The sequence below is a fragment of the Lepisma saccharinum genome, chromosome 27, assembly GCF_977018435.1.
Source record: "Lepisma saccharinum chromosome 27, izLepSacc3.1, whole genome shotgun sequence".
In the NCBI taxonomy this organism is placed as follows: domain Eukaryota; kingdom Metazoa; phylum Arthropoda; class Insecta; order Zygentoma; family Lepismatidae; genus Lepisma; species Lepisma saccharinum.
The window spans coordinates 46637292-46661789 of record NC_139255.1 but is presented as its reverse complement, the minus strand read 5'-3'; the positions used below and the strand labels follow the sequence as shown (position 1 = coordinate 46661789).

The window sequence follows — 24498 nt, the reverse complement described above, 5'->3', positions numbered from 1 at the left end:
TCCTGCTAGACCTCTTAGTTTATCCATTTGCGTTTTGACCTCTCAGCCAAGATAATGTACCTCTGTAACCAAACAGACAAGCAATGATATCCACTTCGTTGTGAAACCTTTTTGATTAGCTATCTCAATTCAAACGAACGTGTTTTGCAGAGATTTGAAAGCACAACCAGTTATTCTGTCTTGTACAGAATTAAGGTTTCTTTCCAGTGTACAAACGAGGGGGCAACTTTTAAATGATGAGAATGTACTCTTTAAGAGTATAGTGTGATCGGCAAGTTTTCCCGATTGTATTATCAAGGCCCACACACCATCAGCTTGATATACTCGCACCTATTGAACATAAGATATCAATAGATTGTCCGATTTACATTGCCACGTGCTAGGTTTTATTAGTCCTTTTATCCACCAAATTTTAAGTTTCCAGCCCATGTACTTAGCAAAATATCGAAAGTGACGGTAAGAATCATTCTATAAGCACATTACTTCAGCTTTACTGTTTGGGAACCTAACGAAGTTCGACAAAGTTTATCAAAATGCACGAAAGGCAATCCTAGAAGAACGAGCTCAAGTTCCTCCCTTCGGTCAGTCTATCGTAGTTGTCCTGCAGGAATATTCATTTTTCGCCAAAAACTGCCCTTTTCTTAATTAGCGACAATTTATACAAAAAGAATTCGCATGTTCTTACCAAATGGGCATCATGAGTCATGGCATAATTCTAGCACAGATTATTAACAAGTTGCATTTACCAGCGCAGGGTACATCCTCGTGGGCACCACACGATCAAAAAGATCTTTCAAATCATGAAAATAGTCGAAAGTATGCAGCAGTAGAAACATTCACTCGAGCTGAATCGAGGATTCATAAAAAACTGTTTCCTCTGCACAACAAACGCAGCAACAAATTTTCTATTATTTATAATAAAACACATTCACTTTATTCCTAGTTAGATTAATTTTCCAACGGCTGCGTCGTGACGAGCCGTTCTTGGCAGTGATCATATCTGCGCAAGTTGTTTCTCGTGGGGTGCATCCAACGAGCTCAACACTTCGGACAATGGTTCAATATCAACAGAAGCAATACCACAAGCGGTATTTTCAGAAGCTTGCGAAGTATTCAACAAATAGGCATCTCAGATGCTGAAGCGACCAATGAACAAATATCACTGCTATCCCTTCGTGCACTAGGCATCAGTGCTCAACTCATCACTGCTCATCTAAGGCGCGACACTCAATGCTGCTCACACAGACACGATGTACTGGATGCAACCAGCGGAAAGCTGAAAATTTTGCGAGGAAAAGACATCTGCGGTACTTCCGTGAGAATTGAAGACGCAGCAGAACCTGTGTAATCACAGAACGTGGATCCTCATTGCCTAGTTCTCATGAGGAAAACACGAGTAAAAATCCCAGGAAAACTTGCTCAAAAAACTGCAAATTACACAAGAGTAAGCGTGCGAATTATCACGTTCTGCTGTTTCTCGTACCGCAGGTTATTTATACTCATTTATTTATGGTACGTAAGCTCAGAAATCACAAGGAGTATTTTAAGTACTGAAAGTGTTTCAACCGAAGAACAGAAGTGTGTAATGTTACCAGATGGGTTCAGTTGCTTATATACTTTCAAACTTTAAGCCCACGTTAAAGTCTGCGACGTATTTAACGTATGCATACCATATGCTTAGTTCTCAAGCTCGCAAACTTTCCAATAAATAATTTGGACACTGATCGTCAAGAGGATATTCTCAAACTGTCTCCCGTTTAAAGATGCCAATATTGCTTCAAGTTCAATGAAAATTCTCGGTCGGCCTCCGATACATACCTGCACCCTCCACTATTTCTCACAACGCCAGATTTATGAAAATTGTCAATTTACGACATTCTTTTAAATTTTCGTTACACGCTCAGAAACTACGCCAGCCATTAAAAAAATGGTGAGGCAGTCATATTTAATATACCCCGCAAACACCATACAATTAATTACAGAGGGTTCTAGATTCGGCAAAGCATTTTCTAGTCTATCTTGTTTGTCGAGCAGGGGCACCCTGCTTCTGCCATTTTGTCAACCTACAATTAACATTTTGGAAAAGCTGGATAAATTACTGGGAGTATCAATATTTTTTTAAATTTTATGCACGATCTTTTCTACGAATTTTCACAACATCGCAGATGAAATCCCATCAATGACGATATTCTATCGATATTTTCCAAATTATAACAACTGTGTTAACTGATTTTTAGTGTGTGGCTACGCATTCTAATCTTGTGCACAATCGCAGTTGATTCATGAATTTACAGTTTCTATTTATTTCATAACTTTGCACGATTTTTCGCTCGAAATTTCTTTTCAAATGGTGAACTTCTAGTCTGCGCTAATCCATTATATCATAAAACAACTAGCCTACTTAGGAATTACGTTAACTTACTACAGTACCGCCGATACATTTGAAACCAAGGTGCTGCAATGTCTGTATCTCTGGCCCGCAGGTACGAAAGTTCATAGGTCGCACTAAATAACACTGAACACAAGATTTCTGCACACTAACACTTGCCACTAAAATTGAATTCAGTTTCTATCAGGACAAAAGTGTTGGAAAGGAAAAACCTGACAGTGTCAGAACGAAGACAACATACGAAAAGAGGCAAGCAGCAAAAAACTATGGACTCATGGTAAGTTCATTCTCCGATAACCCTGAGTTATCACAAGATTCCTTCCGTCCAGTGAGAAGAGGAATAAGATGATTCGTTCATCAGTTGGAAGGTTATCGATAGTCTTCCAATCTTAAACCAGAAAGGATGCAGATGAAAAACAAGGGGAATCACAGCTGATACAACGTGAAGAAACCGTTCCATGTGACCCCTGTATATAAGCTTCCAGCCTACAAGGCCAGTTGCTTTAGTATCCAAGTTCATATTGTGTCGGCTCCCGTGGCGGAGTGGTTAGCACATCGCGCTACGACGCCAGGGGTCTCGGGTTCGAATCTCGGCCTAGTCATGGATGTTTGTGAGTGTCCATTCATGAATTTCATCATATCATTCCCAATCTTCGCAAATTAGCCAAAAGTGGCACAAAAAGCGAAGTAAAATGAAGCAAATCAATCAATCCAAGTCCATACTGCGTGGTTGGCTAGCTGAGGCAGTTTTGAGTGGGATCCTACGTAATGTCTGCTCATCAAGAATCGAACCCAGATTCCTGATATCGGGCAACCTTCATGACTAGGTTTTATCTTCGCGATTAGCCAAAAGTGGCAGAAAAGTGAAGTATAATAAACTACATCCACGACTAGGTTGCGAAGGGGGCACAGTTAATTTTATGATACATGTAAAACGTGGAGGGGGGAGGAGAGAGAGAAAGGAGGGAGGGGTAGACAGGCCGAGTCTCGTAGCATTCGTCATCTTGCGTAAATCCTTCCATTTATTTTACATCTTTCGAGTTGAGCTGTGTGTATGACTGGCTTGCGTTTAGGGATTTCATCGAACTCTGATTACAAAACAATGCCCAGGCAGAAATTCGAACCCGGAACCCTTGGCTTTGTAGTGCGCTGTTCTAACCACTCCGCTTCTCGTGCATAAGAAATTAAATTAGAGTACCTACATGTTTGTGATCTAATTTAAAGTCTTACTAATAATAAGAAGTGTTATTTTAGATGTGCAGCACTTCACAATTGTGAAAGCTTTCTTTGAACTCGCAATGCACGTTAGAAATTCAGCTATCTTCACTGATAGTTGACCTGCCTTCAATACCTTACAGACAGTTTGACTACTAACGTTTGCAAAACACCTGGACTGGTTTCAATTTTAACTACTTCATTGTCGAAAACTTACTTATTCGTGACATGCGATTAGGGCTATTGTTTTCCAACATTCAGACAATTAAAACTGCCAGAAGACTATACTTCAACCCACATTATTTGTAGTTCAACATTGCGACTCATTATCGAAGATATGGACTGTAAACCAATTAATTTTTAGTACCCAAAGCAACAATGAGTGAAACCTGTAGCGATATAAGACATCACTGTATATGAGAACGTTCAGTTTCCCAAACTAGGAACTCTTGTTCAATCATGTTCTTAGGGGAAAATATCAGAGAACTGGTTTGTAAGCATAACATTATTTTGCACTAAGATAATTTACGAGATCAGTAATACCAATCTGCTCTGTAAAATATCAGTTTTCGAACATTAAGGATTAAATTCGATCTACTTTTACGATGTCACGTGAAAGGAAAAAAATATGTTAATAATCCGCACAATAGATCAGGTTTAAATAACTGAAATCTTCGCTACAAATCTGAAGCACAAAATCTTACCTATAAAGTTAGGCATTTTTTTTTCGAGTAAGGTATTTATCGATATTTTTAAAATGAATCTTTTCGGGCCAGTAACTATGCGAATGTGTGCATCACATGATACTATGACGTGGATCGAAACTCATATTTCTACTCTTTTCATTACGTTGATTGTTGATTTTTTGATTAACAGGTGCGAATTGTTTATTTGTTACTTTTTCAATGTTTACATTAGACAACCTGCATGTGAGATACAACAGGTGTATTCATTCTCGATAAATGAAGTTTACACCTGACCCTGCAATTTGGACAGTTAAAAGGCGTTCAGTAGCGCCAATGTGGTGAATCTTGCAACTAAGCAGCGAAGCAAAGAAAAGCTGCAACTGAGGGCCCAGACGAAAATTTTCAACGCTGAAAAGTGGAGTACATTTAAAATATAACGGGTGCATAGCTCAAAGGATGAAATCAAATATATTTTTAAGTGTACGATATTTCAGAACAGAGTATTAAATAAAATTCTAGACAATTTGCTGGAGGAAAGAAAGCAAATCTTACTACAACAGCCTTCCTACGACACTTAATAGCTAATTCTGTCTTGTGCAACCGTTATCAGAATGTACTAAGTTCACTTGCAGGATTGTGGAAAGTTTTCCCCATTGTGTTCGTATCAGATACGCTTCAGCTGGAGAAAAAAAATGATGATTCAACAAATGCACAGCACAATTGCTACCCTTAAAGTTTACTCATGCCTTATTAAAGAATGTTTCTACTTACCGCCTGCCACGTTCACAAAGTCTTCCCCGGATGCCTTGTACACTTCGATGTATCGGTTCCCTATGTGATGCTTATGTCTCTTTAGTGCCATATCCCTATGTTCCTGGTTGACAAATCTCACTAACGCCTCACCGTTCCTACGTCCTTGGGGACTCAAACACAGTGCCACACCGCCTCTGCAAGTATAAGGTGGTGGGTAAGGCGCTGGGTACACATATGTTGTTGGCATCATGGTTATAATCGTTACACAAGCAAATGTTCAGCCACTGGACATTAACACTGAAGAACAAAACCTTAATTACACTATGAGAAAAGGACAAAATTGTGAATATAGCCACAAAATAACATCAAGAGCACTTTTCAGCTATCACTTAAATTAAGTTCACAATCCAACCCTCAGTGTTGCAAGGTCTACACAGTAAAAATCACTGACCACAACTTCAGTGATCCATAACGTTTATAAAATCACTGTTTCACTGTCTTGTGAATGATTTGGGAGGAGATTTACTTGCAATTCGACTTCAACAGTATGTGAAAAGATACCAAGGGTCTGTTTTGTAGTTACAAGTGGATGCTTCTCGTCTACTGGCTTTCCCCACTGTTAATGGTCAACAATAGAGCTGATAAGAAAGAAGAAGAAGCAGGTGCCCGAGATAGGGGACTGGGGATTAAAGGTCACCAGAGGAATATCAACACTAGAAGGGGCGGTGGGGGGACGTGTCCCATCCACTTCAAAGAGTATTTTTAAAAAAAGCATATCTTACTACATTACTTAAAGCAGTTGGCAAGCGATATAGCGATTGAATAATTATATTATTCCAAGTTCGTTTGTTCCTAAATTGAATCCGTTCTTTTAAGTACACTCAAGTGGGTACGGCGTTATCTGAGCATGCAACAAAACAGGAGTAGCGTCATTGGACTGGAGTGGACGGACTTCTTGATAAGACAACCGATTAGCCTTAAGAAAACTGGTTCTGGGACGGTAATGGCATATCTGTGGTAAAAAAATAACGTGCGGTTAACCATTTGTCACAGAAAAAAAGCTTTTGTGGGGGGAGTAATACTAATTTAACTGCACATTTCACAATGCCGAAAAAGGCACATAAGGGGATGTGGAAGTTGAGCCCCACACATTCTTAGTCTCGGCCAAACTGGAGTGATGTGATCAGCACCACGGTCTCGACCGCCGTACACACTTATTCGAGGCTGAATAAAACCAAAATTAAATTATACGAATTGAACCCGGTCATAATCGTGGCAGACGTCCTATCAAGGGGTCCAGAGTGGCTCTGTGCGTAATACAAATCTTTTATGATTTGATTCTTATTTAACGTCGCTTTACTGCCACTTTTGGCTAATCGCGACGATGAGGATGAACGCATGATGAAATTGATAAAGTGACACCCACGCCGGGATTCGAACTCTGGACTCCTGGCGATGTTGCGCGCTTTGTTAACCATTCCGCCATCGAGGTCTGCTACAAATTGAAAAATTTAAATGAGATTCTTACATATATTCTTACTAATTTACTACTTTGGTGCAAATAAGGAGAACTGTTGGGTAGAGAAAAAGTTGCCAGTTCTAGTAGCAATATTTGCAATTATTAGGGCAGACCAGTCAACAAAAACATATTAGGCACATCCCCAATGTTAAATCTACTCAAATTTAGTTCAATTGACGTTACGAAGCATCTGGAGCAGGCAAAAATGCTCTACAAGCGACAGTAAAATGGTTTTTGAGAGCAATATATTATCGTCCACGTAAGATGTGTGACTACAACGATTAATTCGTATTTCCGATCTAGTTCTAGATGCCTGTGGCAAAGCCTCAAATGTTGCGACACCTGCTAAAAGTAGATACATTGTAATTCAAGTTAGTATTCTTTAATGTATTTCCCTTTTCTTAGGTAGCAGTTCGTACTGTTGCAAGTTAGTTTTTATAACATTAATGAATTGTGCATTAGATTGTTTTAGAAAACAGATAAGCACTGCGTGAAGTGATTTCAAATCAGAATAGCCACAATCAGATGTCATGAAACTGCAAACAATTGAAAGGACAAAAATTAAAATGTCTTCAGTACGAAAGGAGCAAAAAAAAGGAAGATAATATCCACTTCAATCTCAATTTACAATGAAGAAAACACTTCATTAATGACTACGCAATTTACAAGAATGAAAAATTGATAAGATATCGAGCATCCTGATGGTGATTATCAAAATGAAAGGGGGAGGGATGAGCAGACTTCTTATTGCATGCATTACATAAGGATGTGCTGGACGATACGTCGAGATTATGAAATGCCTTGGAAACGCTTCAATATCTCGATAAGTAGATAGGTCAAAGTGAGATACAATTTATTTTGAAGACATGGCTTGACCGTATCGTTCTTGGCCAACTGTCTCGGTTCGAGTATAACCAGCTACCTGGCTGGAAATTAAGGCTGACAGGCACGTTTTTGGAGACAAGACTGTATTCTAACTACAACTGGCTTCTCTGCTAGATGCTGTTGTAACAGCCAATCAGAGCGGAAGTTTGGTCATGTAAAGATAATCTGAGAGTTTGACGAGGAAAATTGTGTCTGTGCTGTAAGAGTGTTTTTTGTTTTTGGTTGCTGCTCGATGAAGATGAGAATAACAAAAAAGGGTGCGCATTCGCGTTCATTAATATTTAGGAATTTATCCATAGAAATGAGATTTGTACACGACAAATATGATTAGTTGATAATGAACATCTTTATTATTAAAGCTGTATTAAATGTTTGACACATTTTGTTGAACTTTTTTTGTTCCTTTTTCTTTATGAATGAATCCTGCGAATCGTATGTATTTGAATCCTGCGGACTTGTGTATGAGTACATACCAGAGTTCATTAAAAGCATGTTAAGTACACCTTGACTAACATGTTATTTCGAGCCAATTTCTAGCACATACTGTACTTCTAGTTTTGGCAATGCCTTGTGGGAACAAAAGTCTACCAACAAGTATGAGTATTATGTGTCACTCGCTTGGCCCCCCCACTTTACCTCCGCTCTCGAGGTTCGGTGCACTTCGTACTCGGCTCAGATTTGTCTAGGGGTATCTTTCTTTGTACGACAATGCACGTGGGTTGCTACAAGTCAACATAATTATATAATTAACTACAAGAGACAACGGATAACCTTTGCGAAACCTTTATGATCACGGGGATAAATTACCTTGTCCAGCATGTGTGAAATTAAAACTGAAATTTTTGATATTTTCTATAGTTTAATTAACGTAAAATTTGATGTATATACAAGTCGTTTCCGAACGTTCATTTCTCTAATTATTTATCGGGCCAAAACTCTAATTTTGATGTTGGAATCTCTATTGTTTGTACCTGGATGCTTTACATTTTTATGAATTACATCTGGAGTACGCTTGTCACAAGGTAGACTCGCGTTACTCCAAGAAACGTCTTAACAGGCGCTAGGCCGCCCGACGTGTACATTTCTCAACCTCCACGGTGACAAGGCACTAGGCTGCCCGGCGCACCGTAATTACTTCAAAATAACATCCAGTACAACTACCTTTTTACCTGTAAACTGGACACCAAGGCACTAGCTTGCCCGGCAATCCAATCTCTTACAGCATCCGTTTCGGGAGACCTGTCCTCCGGTCCTAGCTAACCGAAGCAAAAACAGCCTCTCCCTTCCAAGTCTCAGTTCCAACAGCAGACCTCCCCTACTCTCATCTGGGAGTTTATATACGTTTGGTTGGCGTCTGCTGCCAACCGCCCTTCTTTCAAAATTTTTAATCTTTAACAGCTAAACTGCCCGCCTTTTCCTCGAACGTTCGAAACACGAAGAAAGAACAGAGAGCTACATGGTATTTATACATGGAATAATACGAAACTAAAAATGCATAATAAATTGATTTACACTAATAACACATATATATGTTTATACACTTGATTACCCAATTAATTAACATATTAATAAATATTTCAATAAGAGAAAAAAACACTGTTGCCCTGACTCGGGGGCAGGGTAACAGATTCCCCCTCCCCAGCGTTACAATTCAATCTGAAATTTAAATTTCAGTCTATCTGAATTGTCTTTCAAAGTTACTGAGAAAAGTTAAGCACTTTATCTGAAAAAGAAAAGTTCACTGAAAAAGTTATTTTCACTACACACCACAACCGTCTCTCTGAAAAGAAGAGTCTCGATTTCACTGCACTAAATATCCAACTTCCACACGGATTCTTCCTCCTGGAATCCTGGAATCTCCTGGACATCTGGTCGTCAGGACAGCTCCCAGGTGCAGACGGATTCAGCTCCTCCACCTTCCAACGAACATGTCCGGCTCCCGCTCTAGGGTCGTCTCAGCCTCCTCCTCGGTCCATCCGAAGATCTTCCGGCTCCTTAGTCCCCTAGTCCTTGCGTCTGGGACATCCGCGGTACTCGGTTCGACTCCTGCCGAATTTCAGCTTCAAATGCTTTCAAAAGTTCTATCGTTCGATCACACGACCCGACTTTAAAATGGCTTTCTAATTTTTCCATCTATAAGGAAACTTTCCCTTCCTTTTCCGGGCATCGAACTGCCATCCTTCAGCATTCTCTTACCGATGAAATTCTCATGTCCTCGTGCGCAGAATATTCATCTACTTTTATCGGTAAAAGGTTTACATAACATAAAATCCAACAGTCCGTAATTAGATCTTACATTCACATGAAATAAATTTACCAGAACTCAAATGTGTAGCGACAATAAATCAGGAACTTAATTACTACTGTACAAACAAGAAGTCGGACACTCGGCTTACTTTCCATCATTTTTCACAGCCCTTCTACCCCCTCCCCTTGAGATGGATTCTCAGGGTAGAATTTAGGGACGAGTGCTTTCCCTCACACTTCTCAAATTTCTTCTCGGAACGACCTTCAGCTGGTCAACGTTAGCCAGAACTCTCTTCCCCTCACCCTCCTTTTCCAAAACAACATTATTTGGAGTAGTGAATTTCAGAATTCTGTAGATCCCTTTGAATTTCGGGAAAAAGCACGCAGTTTGCTTGTTAAAAGCAGACGAAATTCTATGCTCTTGAAGCAGTACTCGATCTCCGACACGAAGATTAACCCTTCTTCTGCCCTTATTGTAGGCCTTTGACGCCTTTTGCCTCGTCTTTTCTTCTTTTTCTCTTGCAAATTCGAAAGCCTCGCCCATTCTTTCCTTTAACTTTATGACGTAATCCATCTGTCTCTCCGCCGTGACGTCCTCCTCGGTTCCATCTTCCCTCTGAAGCTCCATTTTCCTGGTGTCATGCGGCGTGTACAAATCACGTCCAAAGAACAAAAATGACGGCTTCAACCCAGTCATCGAATTCGTTGCATTATTAATGGCAAAACTTATCGCGTCCAAGTTTTCAGCCCACGACGAGTGCTCCTTGCAGAATTTCCCAAGTGCTTGCTTGATTATCTTAATCGCTGCTTCTGATTTATTTCCCTTCGGTCTATATGGCGTAATATAGACAGGCTTGCAATTCACAGAACGCAACGTTTGTGAATACAGTTTGCTTCGAAATACACTCTGGTTGTCACTGACAACGTATTTCGGGAATCCTGATTGAAAACAGTACTTCAAGAATGCTTGCGAGATCGTCCTCGCCGTTGTAGTTCTAAGCGGTGTCAAACTAATGTGCCTTGAGAACTCATCTTGAATGACTAAACAGTACTTGTATCTCCCTTTCGTACTTGTAGGCAGTGGTCCAAAAATGTCCAGAAACACTTTGTATCCAGGCGCAGTAGCTTTCCTCGAGTTCATAAAGCCCATCTTTCTGCTGTTGTCAGGATTATACTGAAGACAAGTGATACAACTTTTGCAATAGTTACTGACATCTTTGACTACTCCGTCCCAAGTATAATTCTCTAGGACCTTAAACAATGTCTTTCCATGTCCTAAGTGCGCAGATAATAAATCATCATGCGAAGACTTAAGTACTTCATTCTTCAACTTCTCTGGTACCCATAGCTTCAATCTGGAGCTAAACGGTGGATAAAGTCCAGTGTTTTCGTCAACGAAACGGTAAAGCAGTCCATCATCGTCGAGACAGGAATGTTGCAGATAAAAGTCAAATTTTCTCTTCTCTCGAGAATCCTTTATTTCAACTTCTTCTCCATTTAAACATCCAATTAATTTCGACAAGTAAGGGTCACTCTGTTGTCCTCTTTTCCACATTTCTTTATCGTTAAGATCTACGGGCGGCGAAGTTTCCTTCTGTCCGTCCGTCTGTCTTCCGTTTACAGTGTTGCCAGCTGCATCTGTAAACATCGCTTCCGTTTTCCTTTTCTGTTTCCGGTCGAATTTCTGACACACTTTGCCTTCGACTTTAGGAATATCATGATGTTCCATTATCGTCCCATCAGGCATCTCTAATCTGAAATATCCTTCAGGCTTGATGTCCTCTATCGGATAATTCTCTTCTGCATCCGAAGATCCAATGTAATTCTCCCTCTCAGAGAATCCCGCTTCGATCCTCGACAAGTAGTCAACCGCTGTGTTATTTCTACCGGCAATGTATTTTACTGTAACTGGAAACCTGGTCACCCTGTTTATCATTCTGTTTATGTGACTCGGAATCTGAGAAGATTTCAAGATGTCCACGAGCGCAGAATGGTCAGTGTAAGCTATCACTTCCGGTGCTTGCAGAAAGTAATATTCAAATTTCTCCAGACCCATGGTCAACGCAAATAACTCTTTCGCTGTGACAGAATAAGAACGCTGAGTGTCAGACAGCTTCTTACTCCCAAATGCAACAGTCTGCAATTTTCTCGTTTTGTCGTCCTCCTGAGCTACGATATAGCCAAGCGCTATGTCAGAGCAGTCTACAAACAAGTGAAACGGTTTCGAAACGTCAGGAATCTTGAGATCAGGGCTATTTACAATTGCATCCTTCAACTTCTGCAAACTCTCTTCTTGTTCTTTTCCCCAAGAAAATTTCCTATTTCCTTGTAACAAGTCCGTGATCGGTTTGGATATCTTTGCTTGGTCCTTTATGAAATCCGACAGAAAATTTAAGAAACCTACTAGTCTCCTAACTTGCTTGATATTCCTCGGGCGCTGCAATTGTTCTGCCTGTTTCCTCTTACTTTCCGCACAAGATATCGTATTTTCTGTAATTGTAAACCCAAGAAAATCAATTTTCTTCCTGAAGAGACGCGACTTTCGATAACTAATCGTCAGTCCTTTGTCTTTCATCTTTCCCAGGACAGAATCCAACACTCTCAGTTGTTCTTCCTCGGTAGCGTTTGCAATCACTACGTCATCATAATAACATATTGCATCAGTTTGATAATGCTCTCCTAGCGTCTTCTGCATCAGTTCCGCAAGGTGAAAAGGTCCACTACGACAGCCATAAAATAACCTTTTGTATCTAAACGTCCCCATTTCTGTCAAGAAACCTGCATATTTTCTTGTATCTTCAGAAATCTGCATATTTGCAAATGCAAACGGAATATCCAGAACTGTAAATATAGTTCCCCCAGAAAGCTTACATATTGTCGACCTAATATCAGGTATTTCTCTACGTCTAGCCTCCAATCTCTTATTCAAGCCTTTGCTGTCGATGATCACTTTACATGTGTTATCTCTCTTCACATGAAGGATAGGCGGCGAAAGATAATCTGTGTCACCCCTTTCAATGATCCCGTCTTCAAGCATCTGCTCAATTGCCTGATTCATTAATTTCCTCTTTTGCTCAGAAAGTGGCCTAGGTTTCGCTCGGAACGGCTTCTCGTTATTCACATCCAAACGAACCTCGTAATCCTTTGCTAATCCCGGTTTATCTTGAAAAACATCAATATGCCGTCTCAGTATGGCAATCAATTTCGGCTTGTTTTCCTCTGAGATATCGGTACCCTCCATCAGCATGGCAATCCTTCTCTCTTCGTCAACCCCCTCCTCTTTGATGTCGCTGCTACGTGTCTCCGCTCCGCAAGCAGAAACGTTCTCTCGGACTCCTTCGACTCCATCCGTGGTCGAACCCAGTCCCCTTGAACCAACAGCATCAACGCTGTCACGTGTCGGCGGCGAATCAAAAGGCACGATTTTCGAAAGATCAGGCTCAATTGCCCACCCGTTACGATGAATCATGGGTACAAGTCCCAGCTTAGCCATTAATGTCCTTCCCATTAACATTTCATGATTAGCACTAGATAACACAAATATCTGATCCCGAGCCTTGTGTCCGTGAAACTTAATATTCACGTAAGCGCTCCCCAGAGATTCCACATTTCCTTCCGCAAGTATTACTTTAGTTCTGCAACCCTTCAATTTCACTCCATTTGTCTTCATTTTCTCGAAGACCTCCAAAGACACAAAGTTATTGGACGACGCCGTATCAATACATGCGTGTACTTCCACATTAGCCACGTTGCATAAAACAATAGGTTCCCTTACATCTTTTACATTTACATTGTTTGGTGAGAAATTTTCCTTCCGCGTAAAATTTGCAGTTTCCACGCCACGAACTTGACAAATTCGTGGCGACTCTACGAGTTTTTTGTTACGTCCTTCCCACGTTCATTAATCTTGTTTTCCCTACGGTGATTTGAAGCTCTGCAACCTTTCTGTCCACAAGTGTAGCATAATTTATTTCTCTGGCAATTTTCCATCGAAAAGCGGTTCTGTTTGTTTTCATCCCTCACCGCAAGCCACGAGGGTGGAGGGCGCGAAACCACATGTTCAGCCCTCAGGCGCTCGACTTTCGGGCGGTCAAAACCAATGCTCACAGGGTCCAAGAAAATATCAGATTTCTTTCTCCCCCTCTCCTCTTCGCATTCCTGGTTAAATGACTTTCTCAAAGACCAGCTGTAAATTTCGTCTTCCGAAACGAAAGATTTGAATCTCTGCCTTTCCAAAAACTCCGCTTGTAGCTCTAGGGCGTACTCGCTCAATTCTCTCATAGAAGTGAATGTCTTGTTGTACAAATAATCCCTAAATATCGGATTGCAGTGCGATTTCACAAAGTCAATTCTCTCCTGTGCAGAAGCCGAATTCTTTATCCTACTAAAATGCCTGTCAACTTTGCGAACGTATTCCGCCAATCCCTCGTTAGCAAGTTGAAACCTCTGAGACAAAAATAACTCTGCTTCTCTCTGATAATCCAATCCATGAAAAGCCTGCAAGAATTTATGCCTGAATTGTGAAAAATCACCGAATGGTTCCGTGAACAAAAACCACTCCCTCGCTTCATTTCGCAACGAAAGAGGAATAAACTGCTTCAGAAGATCATCTTCAGCAATTTTCAGCGTTCTCGCGTAATCTTGAATCCTATCCAGATACGAAAAAGCATCTTCCTTCCCTACATTTCCCTCAAATGTCGGAAGCGGCAAACGAATTTCCTCCATTGTCACTCTTGGAACGCACCTCTGTTCCTCAACAACAGAAAGTTCTGACGCGGTCGGGCTGGACCTACTCGAGTTACCAAGCGACATTCTTGTAACTTCCCCTTTTCTGTTTCGCAAGATCATCGGTTCGATCCTCGTCCGTTTCTCTCCTTAACTTTCAAAGCAAAAATCTCGTTCAATATCCTGCGACAAGACCTCAAATAACTAAGTTCAATCGTGGACAGAGTCCCCAAATAAATAAGTTCAATCCCGGACAGAGCCCACAAATAAATATTACTCGTCTGTTCCCCCACACTTTACCTTCGCACTCGAGGTTCGGTGCACTTCGTACTCGGCTCAGATTTGTCTAGGGGTATCTTTCTTTGTACGACAATGCACGTGGGTTGCTACAAGTCAACATAATTATATAATTAACTACAAGAGACAACGGATAACCTTTGCGAAACCTTATTGCTATATGGGGATAAATTACCTTGTCCAGCGTTTGTGAAATTAAAAAACGGAAATTTTGATGTTGGAATCTCTATTGTTTGTACCTGGATGCTTTACATTTTTATGAATTACATCTGGAGTACGCTTGTCACAAGGTAGACTCGCGTTACTCCAAGAAACGTCTTAACAGGCGCTAGGCCGCCCGACGTGTACATTTCTCAACCTCCACGGTGACAAGGCACTAGGCTGCCCGGCGCACCGTAATTACTTCAAAATAACATCCAGTACAACTACCTTTTTACCTGTAAACTGGACACCAAGGCACTAGCTTGCCCGGCAATCCAATCTCTTACAGCATCCGTTTCGGGAGACCTGTCCTCCGGTCCTAGCTAACCGAAGCAAAAACAGCCTCTCCCTTCCAAGTCTCAGTTCCAACAGCAGACCTCCCCTACTCTCATCTGGGAGTTTATATACGTTTGGTTGGCGTCTGCTGCCAACCGCCCTTCTTTCAAAATTTTTAATCTTTAACAGCTAAACTGCCCGCCTTTTCCTCGAACGTTCGAAACACGAAGAAAGAACAGAGAGCTACATGGTATTTATACATGGAATAATACGAAACTAAAAATGCATAATAAATTGATTTACACTAATAACACATATATATGTTTATACACTTGATTACCCAATTAATTAACATATTAATAAATATTTCAATAAGAGAAAAAAACACTGTTGCCCTGACTCGGGGGCAGGGTAACATATGTGAAGCGAAAACTAGCAGATGAGTCCAAATCCAACTGAAAATACCAGCAGAAAATATAGCCTCGTGTAATTCAGACATTATTTTTTAGCATGGGAACCACACCAACCTCTATCCCTAGTTTTCAGAAATCCGCACATTATCCAAATAGTTCAGAAATGCAAATTATTATGTACATTCAACAGTTTCAGCTGCATTAAACCACCTAAAGTTGCACATGCAAATTTGATGTGTTAACGAAATCTGATTCGTCCAGTCTCATAACAAAATGCCACTGGGTGATCAGTGGTAAGTATACTGTGGATTATTCTCCATGCTAGAGCGTTTAATGCCGTCAAACCAACCTCTCATTTATTTGGCTTTAACATAGGAGAAATCGCTCAACACACACTCGAGATACTGTTCAGTTTTATTTAAGTCTACTTTATACACAGATAGGCTAATCGGGACTGGACCTACAGTTTAAAGTGGGATCCGAACCACTATGTGCCTACGCAGGAATCGAACCCGCGACCGGATGGCGACGATGCTACCACTGCACCAACGGGGAGTTTCGTGGATGCGTAAATCTATTTAACTACTGAAAATATCTAGACAAGCTGAAGCAAACCGCACGAGGATTCACGTGAATGCTCTAGAAGCAATTCTAATCATATGTAATATTTCAGATTTTGTAATACCATAAGGGTTTTTCGAGAGGAGGGGGGGATTCAGAAACAGCTGCCATGGCGTCGGCTCTCCAAGCGAATAAAACTTGTGCTAGCAGACAGTTTGCGCCGGCCACTCCAGTCGTTCACAGCCCCCCCCCCCCCCCCCCCACCATACATAAAACAGCAACATATCGATTGATGCACCAGAATGCATCGATTGATGCACTAAAGTGTGTTTTACGGCTTTTTCAAAGAATCAAGATTCACATTTGATGCATTTGGGTGCATTTTTGTATGTCGTCAGAGAAACACAAAAGTGCATCATTTGATTCAAGCGAGGATTTATTTCAGTCGAGATGCACTTCAATGCATCAGTTGATGTTCCTTGATGCACCACCTTCCTACATCTTTTTGGATGATGCACTTAAACGTTTGGTCTGAGCTACAGAGTGTATGTAGCTCAGACGAAACGTTTAAGATGGAGGTGGAGTTTGGCGAAGGTCGCCGTGGAAAGTGCTTAAATTTAACATGGGCTTTTTTGCATTTTGTTGAATATAACGTTTTAGGACAAAAATTTGCCGGAAAACACACAGTAGATGTGAACTTACTTTATGAAACTTTGAGTACATGACACATTTATGAAATTTCAGTTCGATAAATGTGCACAAATTCCATTATTTTTTTTCAATTTCCCATAAGGAAATACGTAAATATGCACAGAATGGTAATACGATTTGTGGGTAGCACCAACGAAAATGGCCATTATGAAGCTTGATTTATTGCCTCTTTCCCAGGCAAGAAAGCAGGAAGGCCATGAGTTTGTGTATGTTTGAGTGTAGAGAAGCAGAGCATATTTACCGTGAATTGGAACCAGTGACACAGTAACTTTATCTCGACCCCTACCGCGAAGGACGTATTTAGGGGGTCCAGGTGTCCCAACCTTCCCCCGAAAGACTTACCAAGTACAAAAATTAAATAATGAAAATAATGAGATCACAAAATAACTTGAATTAAGTAATGAAAATAAGGTTGTTGTTTAATCGCAAATTGTTTATTTCCACAAAAATATTGGTAAGCAATACGACTTTGAATGACAGTACCAAAGAAGATTTATGCAAGAATTATTACTACTTATAATAACATGCAAAATATTACCAGGAATTTTACTTTCGTCAACTGAAAGTAACATCATTTTTTCATACTCAATAAATATTATATTCTTTATCTATTTGACATTAATTTCCTCGCCAGGCCAGTTTCTATTTTTTACAAATTTTGCCGACCTTAACTACGTGATGTAGTCACAAACTCATCCAAACTTCAACACATTGACCAATTTTCCCTACACAGGTATACATTCCATTATAGACTAGGTGTTGTGTCAACTAAGCAAGCTGATTTACAGGTTACTTCTGAAGTACAAAAATATCTTGCCCGCTGGGGGAGGGCAGCGTGCATACTTTCTGTCGCCTATGAGTCTGTTTCTTGATTTTCAAGGATTTACCTGGAAGAAAAGCCAGTTTCTGTAAAAGTTTCAGAGAACCATATTGCTGCAGAAACTTCGTTGGAGTAAGAAAAGGACTATAGAAGAGGAATGTAGATTTTTCAAGTGAAATGCTTACTTTTGTTGTGAAGTGAATACTGAAAAGCGTAGAAATTGTGTACCCTGATAAAGTAAATTCATTCAGAAGTATTTCTTTATAACGAAATAAATTTGCCATAATCTGTGGCGGAGTGGTTAGCACAACCCGTTGCGACACCAGAGGTTGCGGGTTCGAATCCTGGCCTGAGCATGGGTTTTCTTCATCAATTTCATCATATCATTACTCATCCTCATCGTCGCCATTAGGCAAACGTGGCAGAAAAGCAACGCTAATAAAAAAATCAGAAATACAGTTGAGGAGAGGATTTATGACTTAGTCAATGAACAATTGAAAGCGAAAATTGTTCGTGTTGTTGCCTTTTCGCTCACAATATGCGAAATTACGGACGTCTGTGAGCTAGCTCGGTTAGCTCCCTTCATTCGTAGATGTGATTCTTATCTTGATATGACAGTAAAACTTCTTGAATGATTCCTCCCCGTGACACAAGAGTTGATATTTTGAAGGAAGTGGAGGCCATTTTGCAAATTACAGTCTTTCGTTATATTAAAACTTTTTAATAAAGTTATAATTTGTCCTTCCCAACTTCTCAGGAATACCAGGAATGACAGGAATATTTGTCCACAGTAAAAATACTACGTGATGAAGTTGGAAACAGGTTTCAAGACTTCAGAGGGTGCGAAGGGCAATAATCTCTGCTCCCTTTTCTTTTGATGATGCGTGTGCAAGTCCTGACTTCGAATGGAACTTATTTAATTGCAGTGCAACTCGTAAAGGTGGGCTATCCTTGATTTTTCTTATATCTCCAATAGCAATATCCTCGAATAAGCTATTTTGCTGTAGAAATTTTATTAATTTTGGTTGCACTTGCCTTGGTGAAAAGTTGTTTTCCATAATTAAGATTAATGAAACAGCCGAATGATCAAGAATGACTGACAAAACATTTGTTGTCTGCATTAAGAGTTTCATGCTAACAAAAAAACTTATTGCAGACTTTTGAGAAGCTTGTTAAAAAAAAAAAGTGAAATCTGTGCGAAACGAAACTATAATTGCAAACAAACAGTTACAATTGTAACCAATTTATACTCGAAAGTAACATGTAAAATACTATAACCATGAAAAAATATGGGGGGAGGTCTATATAATTTACATATCGATGCTGCAATAATAATCACTGGAATCCCCCCCTCGGCCCCATTGGGTCGAACCACTTAGTTCTGGATTTTAAGGTGTTGGGGTTCTAGATGTGTGGCCCGGATAGTTTTGACATTATCGTTATGCGGCCCTACTCACGAATTGAGTTTGACATTGCTGGTCTATAGGACCTGTTGAGGAGATATATGTGTGTGTGTGTGTGTGTGTGTGTGTGTGTATGTCATAGAACATCACTACTTCCAAACAAACTTGATGTGGCTCTAACAGAAACATCTGTTTTTGGAGTGGAATGATTACGAAAAGGTTTACACTGGCCTCCCCGATGGTGCAGTGGTAGCGTCGTCGCCTTGTAATCAAGGGGTTCAAGGTTCGATACCCGGTGGAGGCACATAGTGGTTCGGATTCAACTTTAAACTGTAGGTCCAGTCCCGCTTAGCCTTACTGTGCATAAAGTGGACTTAAAACACTAAATCAATCAACCAACAAAAAGGTTTACTGTTTCTTTGCAAATCTTCAATTAATGTAAAATTTAGTATAAAAACATAATTTTTGCTGACTTTCTAACTTGAGATTTAAAGACAAATTATTACTTCGAATTCTTCATTAACAATAACAAAAGTGATATAAAATATTGGATAAAATTCTTGCCTTCGCTGAGAATCAAATTAGAGATGTACAGGTTAGGAAAGTGGAGGGAGAATTTCCTGGCGCCTTCCCCTTCAATGTGAACGGTGCCTCCTACGTTCTACATTCCATTCAAAATTTCTTCTTAGTTTCAGATATATTTTGCATCCCCTATAGCATAATGGTAAAGGTGACCCTTGTAATTTAAAATGTCCCGAGTTTGGTATCCGGTGGACGCCTAATAGTTAGTTCAATCCCACTATACATATAAATCCAGTCCCGATTAGTCTATCTGTATATAAAGTAGACTTAAAACAGAAACTCAAGATACTCAAACGATTATCATAAGGTTGGCGGCGGTTGGTGCAGTGAGAGAGCCCCCTCTGCTCAATCAAAATTGTGAAACAAACTTTTCAGTCAGTAAAACCATCGTGGTACGAACATGAAAATTTTTGTTTCAATTACATATTCGACGTTGATCTTGTCCAGCAGATTACCAATTGTGATAACTTTTCTCTTCTTTAAAAACTACACAAGGAAACAAGTTGAAAACGTAAATTGGACAAGGTTTCTTCTCCAGAACTGATTTTTAAAAGACCATGTCTTAGAGAAGCTCTGAAGGATATTCTATTCTTAAAACGCCAATCAGAATAAGGGATCAGCACTTATGTATATTTTCTCCCGCAGGCACGTGACCGGGGGGGGGGGGGAGAGTGAGGCTGAAGACCGTTCCGAAATCCTACAAATATGTAATTAAAATAGGGTATAGCGGTGATTAATTTTACTTACATTAAACATCTTGTACAATAACTTGTAATATACTGAGAAATTCATCTTCAGGGGTTCTATTCCCCACTTTTTCGCCCTTAGATGGCAGCTGCTGATAAGGGATGAGCCTTCCCCCGCGAAATAAAATTCTGGCTACGGGCCTGCTGTTCTGCATTGTGACTGTATGGTCCGATGCATCATGCTTTGAGTTCCGTCTACGGGACGCGCGCAGGTTCGAGTCTCTTAGGGGAAACGTATCAACTTTTCTCCTGAGATTTCGGCCTGTGCATAGGACCGGTTGCCACCCACCATCGTGAGGAGATTGGGAAGCTATGAATGAGTCACGGAAACCTACAACAAAGATTAGGGGTTCGTCGTGCTGACCGCACATAACTGGTTGGACTGGAAGTGAGGCAGGCAGTCGGTAGGTGGGCTCTGGCCCTCAGGGGCTGTAGCACCACGGGTTTACTTACGTATATTGGCGTAGCCATGTGTGGGTCCACAGAGGCTCGGCCTCTCCTCGAAATTCTGTCACTTTATTTTGACCAATTCACTGCGATATTTTTAAGAGTACTTTGTAACACGTATAGTGCTGATCTTGAAGATCATACTATAATTAGTTGGACTGAAATTTCACTTGGGAAGCAATCAATTAACATTGGGAAAAATCACAATAGGAGAGAGCAACTAATGTGATGCAGGAACTGGTCATATGTTTCCACAGGGGATTCCCATCACCACTGAGAGTTTGTCCCCACCCTTGGCCGATTAGCCGGCCCCGTGGCGGAGTACTTATCTCATTTCGTTACGACGCCAGTGGTCCCGGGTTCGAATCCGGTCTGGGCATACGTGTCCTTCGTGAGCGTCTCTTCATCGATTACATCATATCATCATTAGCCAAGAGTGGCAGAAAGGCGAAGTAAAATAAACAAAATCAATCAACCTTGGCCGATTAAAGCTGCTGTGAACTCCAACGATGAGAACTGTGCAAAGGGACTTAAGTCAGATCATAACAAAGAAAACTACTTCATCAAAGTGTAAGTTCAACATTAAACTATTGTTTCCTGACATCTTTGTTACTACTGTACATTTTGTTACATTGTTTTGTCCGTCTTTCTCCTTTTCAGTTTTTCCATATGTTATTACACATGTCCACGTTTCCCATTTTTAAATTCCAGGTAGTTTCGCTCTTGCCCATCTCTAATAGGGACTCGATTCGTTAATAGTTGAAATAATAATTGTTACTAATTCTTGCCTTACTATTATCATTATTATTATTATATATCGATTTTGTATAAAAAAACACCCCCTTCAAAAAAATACTTTCTTTCAACTGATATTCTCTACCTCCTTCTTTACTCTCAATTGATAATTCCAACCTCAACAAGAAAATTGAACAAAATTATAGTAGCCACTGTAATCAACCAAATTTATTCAATCAAAACTTCAGTGATGAAGGTTCTGTCTCTGGAGCCTGCCACTTCTCGCTCCATGCAAGAGTCAGCCAGCAAGCAGTGAAATGCGAATTGCTTTGCCAGTGGAGAAATTTTAGCCTCCGAAACCAGAATGAAAAGAAACAGGTGGGTGTCCTTTTCCTGGAAACCTCACTGCGGGAGTCACGCGGAGGGGAGGGGGTGGTGAAGGGAGGAAGGTTCTCTTCCTAGTCCTCTGATATGTCGCTAGGTGTCTCTATATCGCATCGGGCCAGGAAACTACTTTCATGCCAACCTCCAGGCCACTCTTAAGTGCATAATCAAAAAAAGATGCATTCTGTTGCATCAAAACTGATGCATTGAAGTGCATCTCGACTGAAATAAATCCTCACTTTGGAGTTTCTTTGACGACATACACAAATGCATCAAATGTGAATCTGATTCTTTGAAGTAGCCATAAAACACACTAGTGCATCAATAGATATCATGCATTTAGTTTTCCGAGTGCAGAAACAAGTCCTCAACCAGTAAAGTACCCGTAAGAAATAAAGCAATTAATTTGACGATATATATTAGAATTTAGAAGGTACTTACTTGGCCACATTCAAGCCCCTAAAAAATTTAGCTATATCCTGGTCTGACGACTGCCAAGGGAGTCCCCTCGCTCTCACTACACAGTTGTTGTCGACTTCTTCGTTCTTTGAGCTGGAAAATACAAAAGAAGACAGATTATAGTAAAGAAAGTCTGCGAAATGCTTCGAACATATAGCTGCAAAGTGTGATTGTTTTATTCCAACACAAATTCATTTTTTTATTCTTTTCGTTGAAAATGTATAATTCCTGTGTGTTTTAACCTTCAAATGTGCATGTTCAAGTTGATGTACAATAATGTTTGCTTTCTATGTTAAGTTGTACAACGCTTGTGTGTTTGGCAATATTGACGTTGCCATACTAACAAAAAAGAAACAGTTCGGGAAGTATGCTTCAATCAAAACTTTAGTTTTATTTCTCAAAATGTCCAGATAATTGTAAATTTAGTTATATAATCAGCCCACAGAAGGTAGCTTCACATTCTCCAATTCTCAAATTCTTCAGTTGACGTTCATAGCACAAAAGTTACAACTCTACGCTCTAAAGTCCACACACCCAGAGTTGAAACATGCAAGCTTGGTCCTAGCACTACCTCTGATTGGAAGATAGGATGAGTCTATGAACTAAAGCAGAAATGCCAGAGCAAGGGCGTCCCCAGAGGGAGGCCAAGGGGGGGGGGGGGGGAGCTGAGATATCTGGAAAAGGTACATATAATTCGAATGTTGAAATTCGTAGTCACATTTTATTACAAATAATATTGTTTTCTGTGATTTGCAAGTTGCAGCAATTAACTCATTTTCATTGTCGTAACTAGGGGTGTGTGGAGCTGTGAAAAGTCGGAAACTGTTCATCAGGAAAAATACAGATGTTTATGGAAATGAAGCAAGGTGAACCCAGTTTATATTTAAATAGCGGACTCAAGCCTGAACTTGTCAGCAGCGCCAAAGTATTTTCAGGTCAATTTCAATTTTAAGATTTGTATAATAACAACAATGATGAAAGTAAAATATAAGTTTGTGACTCAAGGGTAAGATATGAAATCCTACTCAGTTGCCTCTTGAATCCCGAAGTTGGCTGGAAGAAGTGACCAGGGTAAAAAAAGGCCTTTTCATGTGGTAACTTGAGTATCACGTGACAGATTTCACCCCTCTCCTGCGTGGACAAACTCCTAGATTTCACCTTTGGATGAGAAGGCTATACTTTTAAACTAATCTCTGGTAATACAGAAAGGAAATGTGTTTTACTACAACGCACCGTAAATTCGGAAGATCTGTGGTTAGGTTTCATGCCGCACGTCAAGAAGTTTTAAATGCCAAAAAATTGGCAAGTGGGACAAAATGATTTCAATACAATGCGGTAGGTAGAACCCCAAAATTCATTGTACATAAACAGAGCCATCTGTTGGAAGATTTACAAACTCCGCACTAAAAATATCTATCTTAATACTCTGAAACCATTAACGAGGCAGATAAGTTACATTTATAAGGCAGCATACGTCATCTCTGCGTTGCCACATCGTCCTTGGGAGAAACACAAGTTCCTGCATTGAGAGATAAATCTTGCAACATCGAAGGTGCGTTGGTGCAACGTCAGAAAGGGAGGAGTTATCGACTACACAGCAAGTTCCAGATTCTAATCAACGCATGTTACAAAATTAGTAGAAAAACGTCACGTACTTTATCTGTAGTGTGTTTCACCACCATAGATTGAAAGAAAAGACTTCCTTTATTTATTCGTTCTACATACTGTACAAAGGAATTTAAGAAGAATGGAGAGGTCAGTGTCTATTCTCCATCTGGAGAACTTAGCAGGGGCGTGGCGTAAAAATTGAGGCCGTGCCCAGATTTTTTTTGAAAGGGGATTAGGTATAATTTTTTTAGTAGTCAGCCCTCATTTTGCCATCTTTTCCTGGCTTTGGCGTTCCTATTTTTAAGAAATACTGGATGACCCCCATCACCCCCCTTAGGTACGGCACTGGGTTTGGTGAAGTCATATTTGTAATGAGTTGTGTGAGTGATGTGAAAATGAGTATGCAACAATACAAAAATTGACAAAAGTACTTAAT

At 40.2% G+C, this 24498-nt stretch overlaps 1 protein-coding gene across 1 annotated transcript in view; it reads right to left on the bottom strand.

Annotated features, from left to right (window-relative positions):
- fus (epithelial splicing regulatory protein fusilli) overlaps window positions 1-24498 on the bottom strand; it is a 267610-nt gene that overhangs the window by 45232 nt on the left and 197880 nt on the right. The window contains 2 exon segments of the mRNA XM_083113532.1: window positions 5062-5237; window positions 22437-22547. Of these exon segments, the coding sequence (XP_082969658.1) occupies window positions 5062-5237; window positions 22437-22547 (287 nt within the window).